At 36.1% G+C, this 21,419-nt stretch overlaps 1 protein-coding gene across 7 annotated transcripts in view; it reads left to right on the top strand.

The window, feature by feature from the left end:
- The window catches only part of NOL4 (nucleolar protein 4), a 428,511-nt gene extending 409,370 nt beyond the window's left edge, over positions 1-19,141 (top strand). For all 7 annotated transcript variants that reach the window (XM_042911014.1, XM_042911013.1, XM_042911019.1 and 4 more), the window contains one exon: positions 17,261-19,141. In XM_042911014.1, coding sequence (XP_042766948.1) covers positions 17,261-17,454 — 194 coding nt within the window. In that variant the 3' untranslated portion in view covers positions 17,455-19,141. The remainder of the gene's footprint in view (positions 1-17,260) is intronic.
- Positions 19,142-21,419: the final 2,278 nt, after the last annotated feature.

Raw genomic sequence — 21,419 nt, 5'->3', positions numbered from 1 at the left:
TAATGGAACATCATTGATTGATTTGCAGATATTGAACCATTCTTGCATCCTTGGAATAAACCCACCTGATCATGCTGTGTGATCCTTTCAATATATTGTTGAATTTGCTAGTTTGTTGAGGAGTTTTGCCTATATGTTAATCAGAGATATTGGCCTGTTATCTTTTTTTACTGTGTCCTTGTGTAAATTTGGTACTTAAGCATACAATTACAGAAAATCAAAACACAAAGACAGCAAGAAGAGAGGAACAGAGGATTTGCAGAAAGCCAGAAAACAATGGACAAAATGGCAATAAATATGTGCTTATTGGTAATTACTTTAAATATAAATGCCTAAATTCTCCAATCAAAAGACACAGAGAAGCTGAATAGATAAAAAATAAAACCAATTTTGAAGCTCCCTACAAGAGACTAACATTAGATCGGATCTAAATATATATATGTAGCCTGAAAAGGAAGGGATGAAAAAAAGATATTCCATGCAAGTAATGGAAGCAAAAACAAAGCCCGGGTAGCAATACTTGTACCAGACAAAATAGACTTTAAAACAATGACTTTAACAAATAGACAAAGAAGGGCATTACATAATGAAAAAGGGATCGATAGAACAAGATAATATAATAGTTGTATATACCTATGTACCCAACATATAAACACCTAATTATTAAAAGCAAATATTAACAGACAAAGGGAAAAATGGACATTCATACAAAAATAGTAGGGAACTTTTTCTTTTTTTAATTTTTATTTAAATTCTAGTTAGTTAACATACAGTGCTATATTGGTTTCAGGAGTAGAATTCAGTGATTCATCACTTACATACAACACCCAGTGCTCATCAGAACAAGTGTCCTCCCTAATACCCACCACCCATTTACCCCATCCCCTACCCACCTCCCTCCATCAATCCTCAGTTTGTTCTCTATCCTTAACAGTCTCTTATGGTTTGTTTCCCCTTCCCCTCTCTTTTCCCCTTCCCATATGTTTTATTTCTTAAATTCCACACGAGTGAAATCATGGCACTTGTCTTTCTCTGTTTGACTTAGCATAATGTACTGTAGCTACATCCATGTCCTTGTAAATGGCAAGATTTTATTCATTTTGACAGCTGGGTAATATTCCTATTTGTTTACACACACACGCGCCACAATACTCCACAATTTCTTTATCCACTCAGCAGTCAAGGACATTTGAGCTCTTTCCATAATTTGGCTATTGTTGTTAATGCTGCTATAAACATTGGGGTACATGTACCCCTTCAAATCTGTATTTTTGTATCCTTTTGATAAATACCCAGAAGTGCAATTGCTGGATCATAGGGTAGTTCTGTTTTTAACTTTTGAGGAACGTCCATACCATTCTCCAGAGTGGCTGTACCACCAACAGTGCAAAGGGTTCCCCTTTCTCTACATCCTCACCAGCACCTATTTGTGTTAGTTTTAGCTCTTCGTACAGGTGTGAAGTGTTATCTCATTGTGGTTTTTATTTGTATTTCCCTCATGATGGGTGGTGTTGAGCATCTTTTCATGTGTCTGTTAGCCATCTGGATGTCTTCTTTGGAAAAATGTGTATTCATGTCTTCTGCCCAGTTCTTAACTGGGTGATTTATGAGTGTAGATTTTAAGTCCTTTATTATAGATTAGGGATAATAACCCTTTATTAGATATGTCATTTACAAATATCGTTTCCCATTCCATAGGCTGCCTTTTAGTTTTGTTGATTGATTGTTTGCTTTGTAGAAGCTTTTTATCTTGATCAAGTCCCAATAGTTCATTTTTTGTTTTATTTCCCTGGTCTCCAGAGATGTAGCTAATAAGAAGTTGCCCAACTTATGTCAAAAGAGGTTTCTGTCTGTGACTCCTCTAGGATTTTGATGGTTTCCTGTCTCACATTTAGGTCTTTCATCCACTTGGAATTTATTTTTATGTATGGTATAAGAAAGTGGTCCAGTTTTATTCTTCTGCGTGTTGATGTCAAGTTTTCCCAAAACCATTTGTCAAAGAGACTTTTTTCCACTGGATATTTTTTCCTGCTTTGTTGAAGATTAGTTGACCATATATTTGTGGGTCCATTTCTGGGTTTTCTATTCTGTTCCGCTGATCTATGTGTTTGTGCCAATAGCATACTGTATTTATGACTACAGCTTTTTAATATAACTTCAAGCCCAGAATCATGATGCCTCCAGCTTTGTTTTTCTTTTTCATGATTACTTTGGTGATTCCGGGTCTTTTGTGGTTTCATACAAATTTTAGGACTGTTTGTTCTAGCTCTGTAAAAGATGCTGGTGGAATTTTGATAGGGATTGCTTTAAATGTGTAGATTGTTTGGGGTAGTATAGACATTTTAACAATGTTTGTTCTCCAATCCATGAGCATGGAATTCTTCTCCATTTCTTTGTGTCCTCTTCAATTTCTTTCATAAACTTTCTATACTTTTCAGACTCCAAGTCTTTTACCTCTTTGGTTAGGTTTATTCCTATGTATCTTATAGTTTTGGTACAGTTTTAAATGGGATCAGTTCCTTTTTCTGCTGCTTCATTATTGGTGTATAGAAATTTTGTATCCTGTCAATTTGCTGAATTCATGTATTAGTTCTATCAGGTTTTTTTTTTTTTGGTGGAGCCTTTTCAAATAGTGCAAGTTTGACTTCTTCCTTGCTGATTTGGATGCCTTCTATTTCATTTTGCTGTCTGATTGCTGAAGCTGAGACTTCCAGTATCATGTTAAACAGTAATGGTGAGAGTGGATATCCCTGTCTTGTTCCCGACCATAGAGGAAAAGCTCTCACTTTTTCCCCATTGAGTATATTAGCTGTGAGTCTTTCACATCTGACCTTTATGATGTTTAGGTATGTTCCATCTATATTTACTTTGTTGAGGATTTTTATCAAAAATTGGATGTTGTATTTGGTCAAATGCTTTTTCTGCATCTATTGAGAGGATCATAAGGTTCTTCTCCTTTCTTTTATTGATGTGTATATCACGTTGATTGACTTGCAAATATTGAACCACCCCTGAAGCCCAGGAATAAATCCCATTTTGATCATGTTGATTAATTCTGTTGGATTCAATGTGCTAGTATCTTGTTGACAATTTTTGCATCCATGTTCATCTAGATATTGATCTGTAATCCTCTTTTTTAGTGAGGGTCTTTGGTTTTGGAATCGAGGTAATGCTGGCCTTGTAGAATGATTTTGGAAATTTTCCTTCCATTTCTATTTTTTTTGGAACAATTTGAGAAGAATAGGTATTAACTTTTCTTGAAATGTGTGGTAGAGTGGTGCCTGGGTGGCTCAGTCGGTTAAGCATCCAACTTCAGCTCCAGCTACGAACTCCTATCTTGTGGGTTGGAACCCCGCATCAGCTCTGTGTTGACAACTCAGAGCAGGGAGTCTGCTTCAGACTCTGTTTCCCTCTTTCTCTCTGCCTCTCCCCTGCCCACACACACACTCTCTGTCTCTCTCTCTCCAATATAAATAAACATTAAAATTTTTTCTTTTAGTGTCTGGGATAATTTCCCTGGGAATCCATCTGGTCCTGGACTTTTGTTTTTTGGGAATCTTTTGATTACCACTTGAATTTCATTGCTGATTATGGGTCTGTTCAAATTTTGTATTTCTTCCTGTTTCAGTTTTTCTAGTTTGTATGTTTCTAGGAATTTTTCCATTTCTTCTAGATTTCCCAGTTGGCTTATAATTTTTCATTTAAAAAAATTTAATACTCCACTTAGTAGATAGGTGATCCAGACAGAAAATCAATTTTGTTAATGGCTTTAAATGATACATTAGACTGGATGGACCTAACAGATATATAGAATGTTTCTTCTAAAAACTGAATACACATTCTTTTCAAGTACACATGGAGCATTCTCCAGAATAGATCACGTTAGGCCATAAAAAGTCTTAATAATTTTAAGATTAAAATTATACCAACCATCTTTTCTGACCACAGAATTATGAAACTAGAAGTCAAATACAAGGAAAAAAACTTGGAAAAAACCACAGACATGTGGAAGCTAAACAATGTGTTGCTGAACTGCCAATCGTTCAACAAATAAAGTGGAAATCCAAAAATACCTTGAGACAATAAAAGTATAAACACAAAGTTTCAAAATTTTCAGAAGCAAAAGCAGTTCTGAAATAAGATTATAGTGATACAAGCTACCTAAAGAAACAAGAAAATTTCAAATAAATAATCTAACTTTGCACCTAAATGAATTAGAAAAAGAAGAACCAACAAAGCTCAAAGACAGTATAAAGAAGGAAATAATAAAGCTCAGAGCAGAAGTAAGTGAAGTAGAATCTAGGAATAAATCTAATCAGGATGTTTAAGAACTGTACTCTGGAAACATTAAATACTGATAAAAAGAAATTGAAGACAATACAATGGAAAGATATTCCATGCTCATGGATTGGAAGAATGTTGTTAAAACGCCCATACTACCCAAAGCAATCCACAGATTTAATGCAATCCCTGTCAAAATACCAACAGTATTTTACACAGTACTAGAATAAATAGTACTAAAGTCTGTAGGAAACTGCAAAAGACCTCAAATACCCAAAGCAGTCTTGAGAAAGAAGAATAAAGCCAGAGGTATCATGACTCCTGGTTTCAACATATACTACAAAGCTGTAATAATCAAACCAGTATGCTACTGGCACAAAAACACGTAGGTCAATGGAAAAGGACAGAGAACCCAAAAATAAACCCGTATTTATATGGTCAATTCATGACAAAGCAAGCAAAAATATAAAAGGGGGAAAAGACAGTCCCTTTAATAAATGGTGCTGGCAACACTCAGCAGCTACATGCAAAAGAATGAAACTAGACCACTTTCTCACACCATATACAAAAAATAAACTCAAAATGGGTTAAAGACTTGAGTGTGAGACCACAAACCTTAAAACTCCTAAAAGAAAACAGACTGTAAACTCTTAGTGGTGTTAGCAATATTTTTTGTATGTGTCTTTTCAGTCAAGAGCAACAAAAGCAAAAATAAACAATTAGGACTACATTAAAATAAAAAGGTTTTGAAAAACAAAGGAAACTATCAAGAAAACAAAAGGAAACCTGGTTAGGAGAAGATATTTGCAAATCATATATCCAATAGGGGGTTAATATCCAAAATATATGAAGAACTCCTATAATGCAATTAAAAAAACATCAAACCAATTAAAAATGGCAGAGAACCTGAATAAACATTTTACCAAAGAAGATATACAGGTGGCCAATAGACCCTTGAAAAGATGCTAATGAACTCCAGTCATCAGGGAAATGCAAATCAAAACCACAGTGAATTATCACCTCACACCAGTTTAAATGACCAGTATCGAAAAGACAAGTAAGTTTTGGAGAGGATGTCTAGAAAACAGAACACTTGTGCAGTCACTATGGAAAACAGTATGGAGGGTCCTTGCAAAACTAAAAATAGAACATCATACAATCTAGCAGCTCTACCTGGTGTTTACCAAGGAAAATGAAAACCCTAATTAGAAAATACATTTGCACCCAATATGCTTATTGTAACATTATTTACAGTAGCCAAGATATGGAAGCTACTTAAGTACATATTTATCAACAGATGAATGGATAAAAATGTATATATCCACAATGGATTATTCAGCCATTAAAAAAAATGAAATCTTGGCGATTCATGATAACAACATGAAAAAACCAAGAGGGTATTTTGCTAAGTGAAATAAGACAAACTAATACCATTTGATGTTGCTTGTATGTAAAATCTAAACAAACACACAAACAAAAATATATTCATAATTACAATGAACAAACTGGTGGTTGCTATGAGGGGTGGGGTGAAGAGAAGGGCAAAGTACAAACTTCTCGCTGTAAAACAAGTTAGGGGGATGAAAAGTACAGCATAGGGCAATAGTCAATATTTTACTAACTTTAGTGAAACTGTGGCTATTGTGGTATATTGCAATGTATATAAAGTCCAGGCACTTTGCTGTATACCTAATACTAATATTCTATGTCAGTTATACTCAATTAAAAATTTAACATGTAGGGCCACCGAGGTGGCTCAGTTTGTTAAGTGACCTGACTTCAGCTCAGGTCACTCTCACATTGTTTGTGGGTTCAAGCCTCACGTTGGGCTCTGTGCTAATAGCTCAGAGCCTGCTTCGGATTCTGTGTCCCCCTCTCTCTGCTCCTTCCCCATTCATGCTCTGTCTTCCTATCTCAAAAATAAACATTACAAAAATTAAAAACGTAAATGGACTAGGGGTGCCTGGGTGGCTTAGTCGGTAAAGCATCAGACTGCAGCTCCGGTCATGATCTCATGGTTCATGAGTTCTAGCCCCATGTCGGGCTCTGTGCTGACAGCCTGGAGCCTGCTTCAGATTCTGTCTCCCTCTTTCTCTGCCCCTCCCCCACTCATGCTCTGTCTCTGTCAAAAATAAATAAAAATATTAAAAAAATTTTTTTAATGTAAATGGACAAACTCTAATCAAAAGAGTTGCTAATGGGTTAAAAGAATAAAGATCCCATCTAGATGCTGTCTACAAGAAACTCACTTCAGATAGAAGGATACACATAGACTTAAAGTGAAGGGGATAGAAAAGATATTCTATGCAAATGGAAACCAAAAGAAAGCTGAGGTAGCTGTATTTATACCAGATGAAATATACTTTAAGACAAAGACCATAAAATAACAGACATGTAGGACATTATGTAAGAGTCAATCCAACAAGAGAATGTAACGTGTAAATATTTATGCAACCTACATAGAAACACTTAAATATATAAAGCAAATATTTACAACATATTGTATCAGAGAAGTATGTAGCAGTACAATAATAGTAGAGGTCTTTAATAAAACACTTTCTTCAATGGATAGATTTTCCAGATAAAAAGAATCAATACAGAAAAATTGGCCTTAAATGACCCATTAGACCAGATGGACTTAAACAGACATATACAGAGCATTCCACTCAAGGGCATCAGAATACACATTCTTCAAGTGCACATGGAACATTCTCTGGGGTAGATAATATGTTAGGTCACAAAACAAGTCCTAATAAATAAATTTAAGATATTAAGCATCTTTTATAACCACAATGATATGAAACTAGATATAACTTAAAAGAAAACTGGAAACTTCACAAATATGTAAATATTTAAACAACATGCTGCTAAAAAACCCATGTGTCAAAGAAGAAATCAAAACAGAAAAAAATACCTGGAGACAAATGAAAATATACCAAAACTTATGAGATACAGCAAAAGTAGTCCTAAGAAAAAAGTTACTAGCAATCATGCCTATATCAAGAAACAGGTAGGATCTCCAACAACTTAACTTTATACTTCAAGGAACTATAAAAAGAACAAACAGAGCTTAAAGTTAGTAAAAAGAAGAAATAAATACTAGAGCAGAAATAAGAGAAATAGAAAGTAAAAAGACAATAGAAAAGACCAATGAAGCTAAGCTCTTTTTTAAAAGATAAAATTGATAAACCTTAGACTTAACAAAAAAAAAAAAATCAGTAATGAGAAAGGAAATATAACTGATACCTCAGAAATACAAAGGATAAGAAAATGAACAATTACATGCCAACAATTTGGACAACCTTAGAAGAAATATATAAATTCCTAGAAACTTACAACCTACCAAAACTGATTCATGAAGGAATAGGAATCTGAACAGACCAATTACTAAGGAGTTATCAGTAAGAAGACTGAATCAGCAATCAAAAAACCCAACAAATAAAAGTCTTCACATGGGAATTCTATAAATATTTAAAGAACTAACACCAATCCTTCTCAGACTTCTGCAATATATATGTAATTGTATATATTCCATCATATATATATATTATACATGTATGTATATATGTATATATATATATACTATACATATGTATGATATACGTATGTATGTATATATAATATATATGTATGTATATATGTATATATGTATGTGTATATATATGTATGTATATATATAATATATATATATATAAGATGGAATATATACAATTCCATATATATATACAATTCCAAATATATATAATATATATATGTCTTATTTCCCTAAGACCAGCATTACCCTGATACCAGATGAGACTCTTCATAATCTCAACTACCCAAGCTGATAATTAACAGACCTGGTTTCCAATAATTCAAGAAGGATGTTTGAGTCTGCTGGCATTTTGTCATTGTTTCTGGTATTGCTTTTTAAATCCTTTATGGACTGATGGCCATTTATGAAAGATGCTGAGAATCAGAGGAAATCACCACTATCCAAATAGAAGAATTATCAGGACATGTAATTAGCCAGGATCAAATTGAGGCTCAATGGAAGAACCAACAGACACCACCTCAATATAATATTATATTAAGGCCTTTTTAAAGTCTCTTGAACAGTTTTAAATATAAATTAATTTTGTAATAAAAATAATACCCCCAGCCTGATCCCCACTTGGCCCTAGCCAGCACCTCCCATTGTCCCCACACACCATGTCCTGCCCTTCTCTACACCTTTGCTTCTTCTTTCTGTGGAGACATTTGTTTGTTCTTCCCTGCCCAACTGCTCTTATCTCCTCTGATCTGATACAGCATAAATAACCAGAAGCCATCCATAGTTTTGTCAAGCTAGTGAACCTGTCTGGAACTCAGTTTCCCCAACTGTAAGATGGGAGCCACTCATCCTGCTCTGAGTCCCCATTGGACCATTGAGAGGCTTCAAGGGGGACCATAGGAGTCCCTAATGAAGAGAGGGTCATTGCTTACCCCTCACCACCACAGTCCTTACTGTCCCTTCATTTCCTCTCAGCCCCCGCAGCCCTCACCTGTACTAACAGATTTGGTCTTCATTAAACACAGTTTCATTACAATTAAAAAATTATTTATCTCTCCCACCCTCTTCCCAGAGCACTAATCAAGAACTCTGGGAAGGTTCACAATGAACGGGACTCAAAGATCCATGGTTATTTCTCCCCCACCTTCCTAAACTGTAAGGTCTCTAGCGACTTCAGCTCTAAGCCAAACAAATCATTTAGGTGTGGCCATATATGTTTTTTGTCTTTAAAAAGTCTTCCTTGTGAACATTATTGCTTTGCCTTTAAATAAATTATAACATGTTTATGTTTTATCGGAATCAGATACATTTGACTAATTCTTTATCATATGATCCACCAATTCCACTTCTGGGGATTTATCCAGAAAAAAAAACACAAGTATTAATTCAAAAAGATGTCTTCACCATGTTCATTGTAGCATTATTTACAATAGCCAAGACATGAAAACCAACCAAAGTGTTCACTGATGAATAGGTCAAGAAAATGTAGTGTATGTGCACATATACACATGTACACATGTAATAGAATGTTATTCGTATGTGGAATCAAAAAAAAACAAAACCCTGGAACTCATAGAGAACAGGCTGTGGGAATGGGGGTAAACAAAATGGGTGAAGGGGGGGTAAAAAACACAAACTGCTGGTTAAAAATAGGCATGGGGATGTACAACATGGCAATTATTGTTAATAATACTGGATTATATATTTGAAACTTGCTGAGAGTAAATCTTTAAAATCTGGGCACTTGGGTAGCTCAGTCAGTTAAACTTCTGACTTCAGCTCAGGTCATGGTCTCGCAGTTTGTGGGTTTGAGCCCCACATAGCTCTGCGCTGGGGTGCATAGCCTGCATGGGATTCTCTCGCTCTGCCTCTCTCTCTTCCCTTTCTCTACTTGCATGCTGTCTCTCTCAAATAAATAAACTTTAAAAAGCTTAATAAAAATTAATAAAATCACATCATAAAAATAATTTCCAACTATATGTGGTGATCGATGTTAGACTTACAGTGGTTAATACATACAAATACTGACTCATGTATACCTGAAACTAATTTTATACGTCAGTTGTATCCTAATTTTAAAATTATGTAAATTTACTTCCTTTTTAATGAAGTATGCCTCTTGACCTATAACTGAAATATTTACTGTCTGGCTGTTTGTATTAAAAGTTTTCCAAACCCTTTTTTATTTATTTTTTTTTGTTTAAAAAAAAATTAATGTTTATTTTTGAGAGAGAGAGAGAGAGAGAGAGAAGGGGAAACACAGAATATGAAGCAGGTTTCAGGCTCTGAGCTGGCAGCGCAGAGCCCTATGTCGGCTTGGGCTTGAACTCACAAACCCTGAGATCATGAACTGAGCTGAAGTTGGACACTTAACGGACTGAGCCCCCCAGGCTCCCCTCCAAACCCTTTTTTAAGCATAAATCTGAAAATGTCACTCTATTATTTAAAACTTGTAAATGCCAATTATCCAAACAATTCAGAGTTCATAACACGGTAGTGGAGAAGGGAAAAGAGAAGTTTGCATGTAGCCAGGACCAATTTTATGCCCGATTCAGGACTCATCTACTGAGATTATGTTTTTCACAATTTTGGATGATGACTTTTATGCTAATAAAAATATCCCCATATCAGAGGTAACCCTATTTGAATAAGCTCCATTAAATCCACTGTGTTCTATATCTAACGAGTTTTCTTTTAGCAATAATTGGGTGTTACAAGTGACATCACTCATTCTCCATTTCTTTAGTGTTGGCTATAGAAATATCTGAAACTTCTCATTCATTTATTACACATTTATTGAGCCTTATTTTGTGCCATGTACCATCACAGTCCCTAGCACAGTAGTAAGCCACAAAGGGTGACTGCCTTCATGGGCCTAGCCTCTGGCCCCCAGTATATGTAAAAAACATGGTTATCCAAGTCTTTTAAAAAGAACTCACTCTGCAAAACAAATTAAAAATTTGTCCTATATTGGGGTCTCTATTATTATTGGGGTCTCTATTATTTGAGTATAATTGACATTAAAATAAGGCCACAAAAGTGAATCTAATTTTAAAAAGGACCAAAAATGCATCATAGATAGGGGTATTCAATTGATAGTTTAAAAAATACAGACTTCAACAAAATATTAGCAAACTGCATTCAAAAATTCATTAAAATGATCATTCACCATGATCAAGTGGGATTTATTCTGGGGGAAGCAAGGATGGTTCAATATTTACAAATTCATCAGTATAATACATCACATTGTATGAAGGCTAAAATCACGATCCTCTCAAGATGCAGAAAACACATTTGACAAAATTGGACATCTGTTCATGATAACAACTCTCAAAGTGGGTTTACAGGGATCATGACTCAATATAATGGCCATATATGACAACCCCCAACATCATACACAGTGGTGAAAAACAGAGCATTTTTTCCTAAGATCAGGAACAAGATAAGGATGTGTGCTCTCACCACTTTTACTCAACATAGTACTAGAAGTTCTAGATTCAGGAATCAGACAAGAAAAGTTATTCAAATTGGTAAGAAAGAAGTTAAACTATTTGTGGATGACATGATCCTAAACATAGATCCTAAACATAAGGACTCTACCAAAAATCTACTAGAAGTAATAAATTAAGTCAGTGAAATTTCAGGGTACACAATTAATATAAGGAAATAAATTGTTTTATATGCACTGATAATATAGCAGAAAGAGAAATTAAGAAAGCAGTTCCACTTATAATTGCATCAAAAAGAATAAAATACCCAGAAATAAACTTAACTGAGGAGGTAAAAGATTGCACTCAGCAACTATAAAACATTGATTAAATAAATCACAGATATACCATGATCATGGGTTGGAACAATTAATATCGTTAAAATACCCATGCTACCCATAGCCATTTACCCATTTAATGTGATCCTTATAAAAATACCAACAGTATTTTTCACAGAACTAGAACAAATAATACTAACGTTTGTAGGGAACCACAAAAGACTTCAAATACCCAAAGCAATCTTGAGCAAAAAGAACAAAGCCAGGGGTATCACATTCTCAGATTTCAAGTTCTACTACAAAGTTGTAGTAATAGAACCAGTATGCTACTGGCACAAACACAGGCACATAGATCAATGAAAGAGGAGAGAGAGCCCTGAAATAAATCCACCTTTCTATGGTCAATTAGTCCATGACAAAGGAAGCAAGAATTCACAATGGGGAAAAGCAGTCTCTTCAATAAATGGTGCTGGGAAAACTGGACAGCTACATGCAAAAGAAACTGGACCACTTTTTCATACCATACACAAAAATAAATTCAAAATGGGTTAAAGACCTAAACTTGATACGTGAAACCATAAAATTCCTAGAAGAAAATATAAGCAATAATCTCTTTGACATTGGCCTTAGCAACATTTTTCAATATATGTTTCCTCAGGCAAGGGAAACAAAAGCAAAAATAAACTATTAGGAATACAGGAAAATAAAAGGCTTTTGTGCAGCAAAGGAAACAATCAACAAACCAAAAAGGTAACCTAGTGATTAAGATATATGCAAATGCTATGTCCAATAAGGGATTAATATCCAAAATATGTAAAGAACTTATACAACTCAACACCAACACACGCCAAACAATCCAAATAATTAGTGGGCAGAGGACCTGAATAGACATTTCTCCAAAGACATACAAATGGCCAAAAAATACATGAAAAATTGCTCAGTGTCACTAATCTTTAGGAAAATGCAAATCAAACCCATAATGAGATCACAACTGTCAGAATGTCCAGAATAACAAAGACAAAAACAGCAATTGTTAGTAAAGATGAAGAAATCCTTGTGCATTGTTGATGGGAATGTAATTTGATATAGCCACTATGGAAAATGTTATGGAGCTTCCTTAAAAAGTTAAAAAGAGAAATGCCATATGTTCCAGTAATTCACCCACTTGGTATTTACCAAAAGAAAATACATCACCAACTTGAAAAAGATATATACCTCTAAGTTTACTGCAGCATTAACAATAGCCAAGATATGGAAGCGACCTAAGTGTCCATCAGTAGAGGAATGGATTAAGAATGGTGAGTGTGTGTGTGTGTGTGTGTGTGTGTGTGTGTGTAATGGACTAATAACCATAAAAAAAATGAGATCTTGCCATTTGAGACAACATGGATAGATCTGACCTAGAGGGTATTATGTTAAGTGAAATAAGAGAAAGTCAAGTACCATATGATATCACTTACTTGTCAAACCTACAAAAACAAAACAAATAGGGGCACCCGGGTGGCTCAGTCAGTTGAGCGTCCGACTTCAGCTCAGGTCATGATCTCGCAGTTGGCGAGTTCGAGCCCCGTGTCGGGCTCTGTGCTGACAGCCCAGAACCTGGAGCCTGCTTCTGATTCGGTGTCTCCCTCTCTCTCTGCCTCTCCCCCGGTCATGCTCTCTCTCGGTCTCAAAAATAAAGATAAACATTAAAAAACAAAAACAAATGCAGAAACAGACCCATAAATACAGAGAACTAATGATTGCTAGAAGCATGGGAAATAGAAAAATGGAATAGAGTAGAAGTAGAGTAGAAGATTCCAGTTATGGAATGAATAAGCTACAGGGAAGAAAGGTACAGCTTACTGAATATAGTCAATGGAATTGTAATAGTTTCTATGGTGATGATGGTACCTACACTTACAGTAAACAGAGCATAACATATAGAGTTGTTGAATCACTATATTGTACACCTGAAACTAATCTAGCATTGTATGTCAAGTATATTTTAATTTAAAAATATTTTTAAAATATTAAATATGAATTTTTGATATATATTTTCATTTAATTAGAATTTATTTGTAACTTAAATATGCCCCCAAACCTTAAAAAAATAATTCAAAGATTGGTTTAAGTGGGTCTTAATTTTTTTTAATATCTTTTTTTAACGTTTATTTATTATTGAGAGACAGAGACAGAGCATGAGCATGGGAGGGGCAGAGAGAGGAGGAGACACAGAATCCAAAGCAGGCTCCAGGCTCTGAGCTGTCACCACAGAGCCCGACACAGGATGAGAACTCACAAACTTCGAGATCATGACCTGAGTCGAAGTCAGATGCTTAACGGACTGAGCTACGCAGTCACCCCATGGGTCTTAATTTTTCTAACATTGCATGTTAACCTGAAATGTATCTATCTCTTCCTCAGATTTTCAGAGTGAACATAAAGTAGGTCTGCATCATTTTGTTAAAATGTGGGTGCTTATTTTAAAATGACTTTGTCGAGTTTTCTGATTATTTCCTTTCACACTTGATATTCAAATCATTTTCTCTTGAGGTATCTATTGTGTCATTATTTGTGTTTGTTTCGTTAACAGGTCCCACTCTTCCAGAACCATACTTTTTATTGGCTTTGTGATTTAAGCAAATCTCCAAGAATATTTTCCTGGACTTCATTCAATTCAACATCTTCATAAATTTTGAGCTTTTACTTTACATTGATTGTTGTTTGGGTTAAGCTAAGCCAGTCAAGTATGACATTGTCTGAATGAGGCAGATAAGAATACTAATGACAAGGAAAGGGCTGGTTGAGTAGATACTAGTTATGTAATTTGATCATTTGTGAATATTTTAATTTTTTTGCTTTCCTACTCAACCTCTTAACTTTGAGGATTTAAATAATAGCAAAAATAATTCCTTCTAGTTTTTATGTATAATACTTAATCCTGATCCTGTAAATGGAAAAGAAACCAAGAGAAGTCAACTTTGTTCCAGAAAAATAACAAAGGTGTGAATGGCTTCTGTATTACTGAGCTATCTAGAATTTGCCTATGTTGGGGCACCTGGGTGGCTCAGTCAGTTAAGCATCCAGCTTCAGCTCAGGTTGTGATCTCACGGTTTAGGAGTTCAAGCCCCACATCAGGCTCTATGCTGACAGCTTGGATCCTGGAGCCTGCTTTGGATTCTGTGTCTCCCTCTCTGCCTCTCCCCCACTCACACCCTGTCTCTCTTGCTCTCAAAACTAAATAAACATTAAATTTTTAAAGAATTTGCCTATGTTAATAATCATCTGAAAGAAAGTGAAAGCCACGTCTTGGTTTAGTAACCATACTTCTCAGCCAGAAGTAGAGAATTATCTGTAAACAGCAGTGTTAGAATAAAATCACAATATCTTTTACCCCAAGAGGAACTGGAGCCCTAGCCCCCTCCTTTCTCAATTGCAGGTAAAGGGGTCAATCACCAACTTGGCCTGTCAGCAAAAACATCACAAAATATTACACCTTCTAATAAAATGATAATCAACTACATGCCAAATATCTGCATAACTGAGGAAAATCCTATTTTCTTTTGTAATGATTCTTACCAGGATTCTTAAATATTAAAGGAACAAAACCCCCAGATTTAAAGTTGGCTCATCCATAGACCTGAACCCATTATGTCATGGGATTTTTTTTTTTATGTTTATTTTCAAGAGACAGAGAGAAAGAGAGAGAGAAAGCACACAAGCTGGGTTGAGCAGAGGGAGAGGGAGACACAGAACCAGAAGCAGGTTCCAGGTTCTGAGCTGGCAGCACAGAACCCCATGCGGGGCTCGATTCCACCAGCCGTGGGATCACGACCTGAGCCGAAGTTGAACACCCAACCGACTGAGCCACCTAGGCTCGCCCTTTAATTTCTTAAATGTCATGTTAGTTTCTTAATCCACGCAGAACTTTCCGGAAAAAACCTGGTTGCTATGAATAATTTGCTTGAATGCTTGTTCAGCAATTCCTGTTTGCAAGGGTGACATCCCTACATCTCTCCGTTTCAGCTTGCTATGTCACACTCATCATTTTGTAAACAGCACGACAAATGGAGGCTAACTCCTGCTAGAAAACCAAGGCTTTGAAAGGCCGTGGCAGAAGTGGAAATACGTCTCTCTCAAATGTCAGAGTTCTTATGTGCAAGTCTTGTCTCTGTCCTAATTAAATTACAAGTAAAGCTGTTTCTGTCTCATGGGACATCTGCCTCCTCGCTGACAGGAGCCCTCTTTTCCCTCCAGGGTAGAGGGTGGAGGAGGTTGGGTCTTGACCTGTCTCCACCAGGCCTCAAGAAGAACTAACAGGATAAAATAACATCCCTCATTTCAGTTCATGAAATGAATACCATTATCTGAAAAGTTATGTTTAGGAGAAATCGTGAAAATATCCTCAAGGTAGGGCATCACTACAGTTTTGAGCATGCCTTTAGCTATGTTGACAGTGAGACTTATTCAAGGATTTTAAATGTATTGCTCATCGCAAATGTAGTAATTATAGCAATTGCTTAATGAAAGGTAAGAATTATAACAATGAACATTTTGGTATATAATAAAACCTTAATAATCTAAGAATAATGGATGCAAAGCATCTTAAAAGTCTTTAACTCAGGGTCCCCTGGGTGGCTCAGTTAAGCATCTGACTCTTGGTTTCGGCTCAGGTCATGATCTTGGGGTTTGTGAGGTTGAGCCCCAGACTGGGCTCCCCACTGACAGCCTGGAGCCTGCCTGGGATGCTCTCTCTTCCTCTCTCTCTGCCCCTCCTTCACTCTCTGTCTCTCAAATAAACTTAAAAAATTTTTTAACTCTTCTATGTTAAATAAATTGTTTTAAAGATTTATAAAAAACAATTAAAAATTTATAAAATGTTGTCAAAAGGCAGACCTATCTGATTTGGTTTAATTATATGTAATAAAAAAAATCTTTTGACATCTAAATGTTTTATGTAAATATAGAAGCAGCTTTAGCAAGACCTAGAGCAGTATTCCAAGTCTAGTTTCTTTGCAAAATTGTACTGATCAGTTACTTGCTGTACACTTCTAAAAGAAACTTTAGTATTGAAAAATACCAGACTGATTTATACTAATACCCATTTTGCAAAAAAATAAAAAAGATTTTGCCTATGTTAATAATCAACCTGATGGAAGAAAAAGCATTCACCTGAAATGAAAAACTAAATATGCAACTCACACCCTTACTGTATCACTTAAAAGTTGAACTCCCCTGTCCAAAATTTCCTTTCTTCTAAATAAAGCGGTTTGTAATCTGGAGTCATTAGCATCACAATCTGGGATATTTCCATGTCAGAATTGGTGGGACCTAAAATCATTTGTTCACCAATGGCACAAATTCAAAGCATTCGTAATTCCCAACTTTTGACACAACTGCAGAGAAACTTCTACTACGTGTGTAAGATAGACTTAAAATCGATTTTTCCAAAAAGCACGTGTTGGGAGGTCTTCACCGTGTTTCCACAATGAGAGGTGATTGCCCGGACAAGGAGTCCTACTCAGCCACTCATTTCACATCAGGTTGCTTTTTGTTATTTCTGTGAACGGATGTATTTGATTAAAGGTATCAGTGGCTTCTCACAGAAGAGTAAGTGAATCAAGTCAACAGTTTAGTGCTCGTGTTCAAAGTACCGGAACAGAAATTGTTCCTGTTAATTTTGTGATTATTTTTTCTAGGACCCACCGATCTCAGCATGAAGAGGCAGTTGGCGACTAGCTCAGGATCCTCCAGCAGTTCAAGCTCCAGACCCCAGCTGAGTCCAACCGAAATCAATGCCGTGAGACAGCTCGTTGCAGGATATCGAGAATCAGCTGCATTTTTATTGCGTTCTGCAGATGAACTGGAAAATCTTATTTTACAACAGAACTGAGTCAAATGACGATCCTATTCACTGAGGTCTAAATTTGCAGTTTCCACTAATGACATTTTGATTTCCCAGCAGAGATGCTTCTGGTCTTACTGCACAGTCTTAAGAGAAATACTTCCATTATGCCACATTGTCCTTGATCCATAAAGTGATGTATTAAGGTGCTTCAAAGGAAGTCTGACCTCTGAAGTACTTGAGATACAGTAATGTGTCCAGCTCACTGCTTTTTGTTTTAGTTTGTCAGCATAAATATCAGGGGCAAATAAAGGCTGTATATTCCTAATTCAAGGATAAAACAGAAGAAACGTGTGGTATTAATAGTTCAAGATTCAACTGAAATATTAGTGGAATCTGCTACTGACTTACTGAACTGAAAGTTGCAGTATCTGGCAAAAAAAACAAAAAACAAAAGCCAAATTTCTTGTTGCTACAGGATATAACAACAATGAGACGGATCTTGTATTTTAAAAAAATATATATGTAGTTTTTATAAAAAGAAAACTTGTTTTTCATTCAAAATGGTCATTTTTACTTTGGTAACTTTTTCATAGGTCCTAAAAAAAACTGTTTTGAAAAACTACTGTAAGTACCTTTTCCACATCCCTTTGCCTTCTCCTCTTTCCAAATTCTTTCTACAAAAATAACGATGCTGGAAAACAAATCCTTGCTACGTTCTTTAAATCGTCACATCAGGAAGTACTTCCAAGAGAAGCCTGCGTTTCTGCACCCGTGCTCATCAACCCACTCAACATTGCAGTTGCGCCATAGCGGTTTTCATCACAGAATTTTTTAATATTAAAAAAGACATATCATTGAAAAAAAAAAATATCACACCTTGGTTCCTTACAGCTGCTTGCCCGGGATTGACGCTGCTGTCTTATAGGCATGCCTCCAGCAGCAATGGGATGTAGATGGCTGAATGTTAAGAGGTTGCAAGTGACAATCTGAAAATGTGCACTCATGTGGTTTTTCTTTCTCGGTTTCAGAAATCGTTTCCAAAAAAAGACCGTTCCCCTCTCCTGATAGGATTTGTATAATTTACAATTCTAGGTGAAAATGATGTAAAGAACTCTCAGTGGATGCAGCTGCAACTTTAAATGAACTGCCCCGTCCTATCCACCCCCCCCCCCCACTTTGTCCTTCTTTCTTATTTTATAGTGTTGGATACACATGAATGGTGTTTTCTTTGTGCACTGAGGCAAGCTTATTTTTAAAATATTTAGGGAGGAGTACATCTGTTTATGCTTCTTGTACGATTCTTTTTCTGTTGTTTAGCTTTGGTTGGATTACAGATTCTCTGTGCATTCCTGGATTTGCCTTATTTCATGTAGAACTTATGTCATTCCATTTTTGGTAATGAGTTTAAGGCATCAGTGATATTTCTTATCTACTTGTTACATATAGTTTTTCAAGTAATGACTGTGATTGTGACCAAGTAATGTGCACTTTTTCTTGTAACTGTGGACATTGCTATGCTTTTTTCTTCTAGTGTTTCTAGAATTACTGTTCCTTACAGTTACGTAAGCAAAACAAACAAAAAAACAAACAAAAAAAAAGAACTTTTGTGATACTGTTGGTGAATATAATGTGAAAATCTTATTGAAATATGAGTATTTTGGAAATACATAGATGCACAAACATCTTTTAAGGTGTGGATTTAGAGTTTGCTTATTTAAATGAAATTCAAAAATCGAGGGCTGGTATAATTTTCTCTGTTTTGTTTGGTTTAATAAACAGATTTCTGTGTTAAAACAATGATTGTGAAAAATTATAAACTTTCGAATGATACAATACTTAGCTTTTAGCAGTTTGCCTCTAAAATATGCAATGCTATTTTGTACCTAACATTCAGCACAAAAAGGACAGTTTAGCCTTTTAAGATTATCCCCAAACCCCCTTGAGTCTCAACATAGTCTAATAAAGAATTTATTCTAAGACAGGGTAAAGCAAATTAGCAAACCAAGAACATTTCACTTGATCATTTAAAACTAAAAATTTTTTTTTTATTATTATTGGGGTGCCTGGTGGCTCGGTTGGTTAAGCGTCTGACTCTTGATTTTGGCTCAGGTCATGATCTCACAGTTTCTGGGATCAAGCCCTGTGTTGGGCTCTGTGCTGTCAGCACAGAGCCTGCTTGGGATTTTCTCTCTTCCCTTCCCCTCCTCCCTCTCTCTCAAAATAAGGTCTTTTTTTTTAAAGAAAATGTTTATTTTTGTGAGAGTGAAAGAGTGCAGGTGGGGGAGGAGCAGAGAGAGAGGGAGAGAAAGAATCTTAAGCAGGCCCCCCTGGAGCCCAGGAAACTAGGACCTGAACTGAAATCAAGAGTCAGACCTTAACAACCCAAGCCACCTAGGCCCCCCAAGTATTTATTTTTTATTGCTCATGAGTGAGCCATCTGGCTCTTTTAGTCACTCCTGATTTAACAACTTAGGAGAAACATTTGCCTGCTTGAGGTGCCTGTTTCCTGCTTTGGCTTTCCTTGCAATGGTCTTTGAAGATTTTGACAGGGTTGCTGTTTCACAAAGTAACAGGTTTGAGCTCTGCATCCACATAAAAAATCCTTGATGGTGATTAATGAAGCCAACGCAGTAGAGGAGGTAAGTTTCAACACGGTTCTCTTGTCTTCCTTACATTTCCACCTTCAATTTTAAGTCCCAGGCCTGCCCACCAAGAACTAGAGTCCCCCAAAGTTTCTGCTTTTTGAACATTTACCTAAAGCACGAGGGTCCTGGGACTCCCATTATTTCTCTGGGAGAGGTCAGAGGCCAAAATCAAGCACTGTTTTTCCTTTGCCTTTAAGACTCGTACCTAAAAACACCCTGATCCTCTTTTAAACTCTGTCACAGCAGAATAAAGAGATCACATCCCCCTTTAGAAAGCATTTTGGAGAAACTAGGTTCATATTCTCCTTCCACTGAGGTGATAGAAAACTATCATCAGAAACACAGGTCAAACACAAGTTTCGGCCACTTCTACCAGTTAACTTCCCTGACAACAGCAGTCCCTTGTTACATGTGTTACTTTTTCACACTTCCTAAGAAAACAGGCCTTGAAATGACCAGAGAACACCAACACAAGCAGTTACTGAATTTTCTTAAGTTGTGCAGTTCAAGCAACAATACTCAGTAAGAAAGGGCATTCACATATGATAGCCACCGCTTCACTCGACCTTTATACAGAGAGAGGCATTTTGTTTCCTCTCCCTCTCACAGTAACTGTAGATGATGAGGACAGTCACAGTCCCTTTTACAAAGAACGCTCGAGAAGTTGAAGTGACTCACTAGGAGCACAGACACAAGTGAAGGCTGCAGCTGTCATTGGAAGCCAGGCATAGCTGATGCCGGAGGTCCGTGCCTGGTCACTGCCGTCTGCTGAGTCTGCTGCCTCCCAGGTGCCGAATAATTGTATTCCACCCTGTGACTTGGAACCAGGTCTTTGTATTCAAGTTTAGCAGTTTTGTGTGGTAGATAAGTAATAGTTACTGAAAATGCTCTTGACATCAAATAAAGCATTTGACTTAAAGCCAGGAGTTTTATCCTGCTTAGAGAGGTTTAATTTCCTTTAAGTTACGTTCTCTGCAAACATAAAAAGCAACAATAAAACCCAGCACTAATGAAAATCAAATACACGAAGAAGGAGAGACCGTGGCTTTTTAACAGTGATGGTATCAGCAGTAAATCTGGTCAAGAAACATGAAAGTCATTATCCGTCTAAACCCATAAAGGTTAAGTTCTTTCACCTGAGATTTTAGTCTTAGTCTCTACATAGTTGGTTATCCTGCTATTGTAATTAATCTTTACACCATTATTACAGATATCAGAGATTAATCTTTGCCAAAAAATATTTTCTAATTTCATATTGCTCTGGTTTCAAACTTCATTAAAAAAAATCCAAAAATAAAGCAGGGAGACACATTGAAAATATGTTAATATGTTTGAGATGCAGAGATTTGGCAAAGTAAGGATTGA

This window comes from Panthera leo, chromosome D3 (assembly GCF_018350215.1).
Source record: "Panthera leo isolate Ple1 chromosome D3, P.leo_Ple1_pat1.1, whole genome shotgun sequence".
Taxonomy (NCBI): Eukaryota; Metazoa; Chordata; class Mammalia; order Carnivora; family Felidae; genus Panthera; species Panthera leo.
The sequence above is the reverse complement of the archived record's forward strand: the minus strand, read 5'-3'. Positions and strand labels throughout refer to the sequence as shown.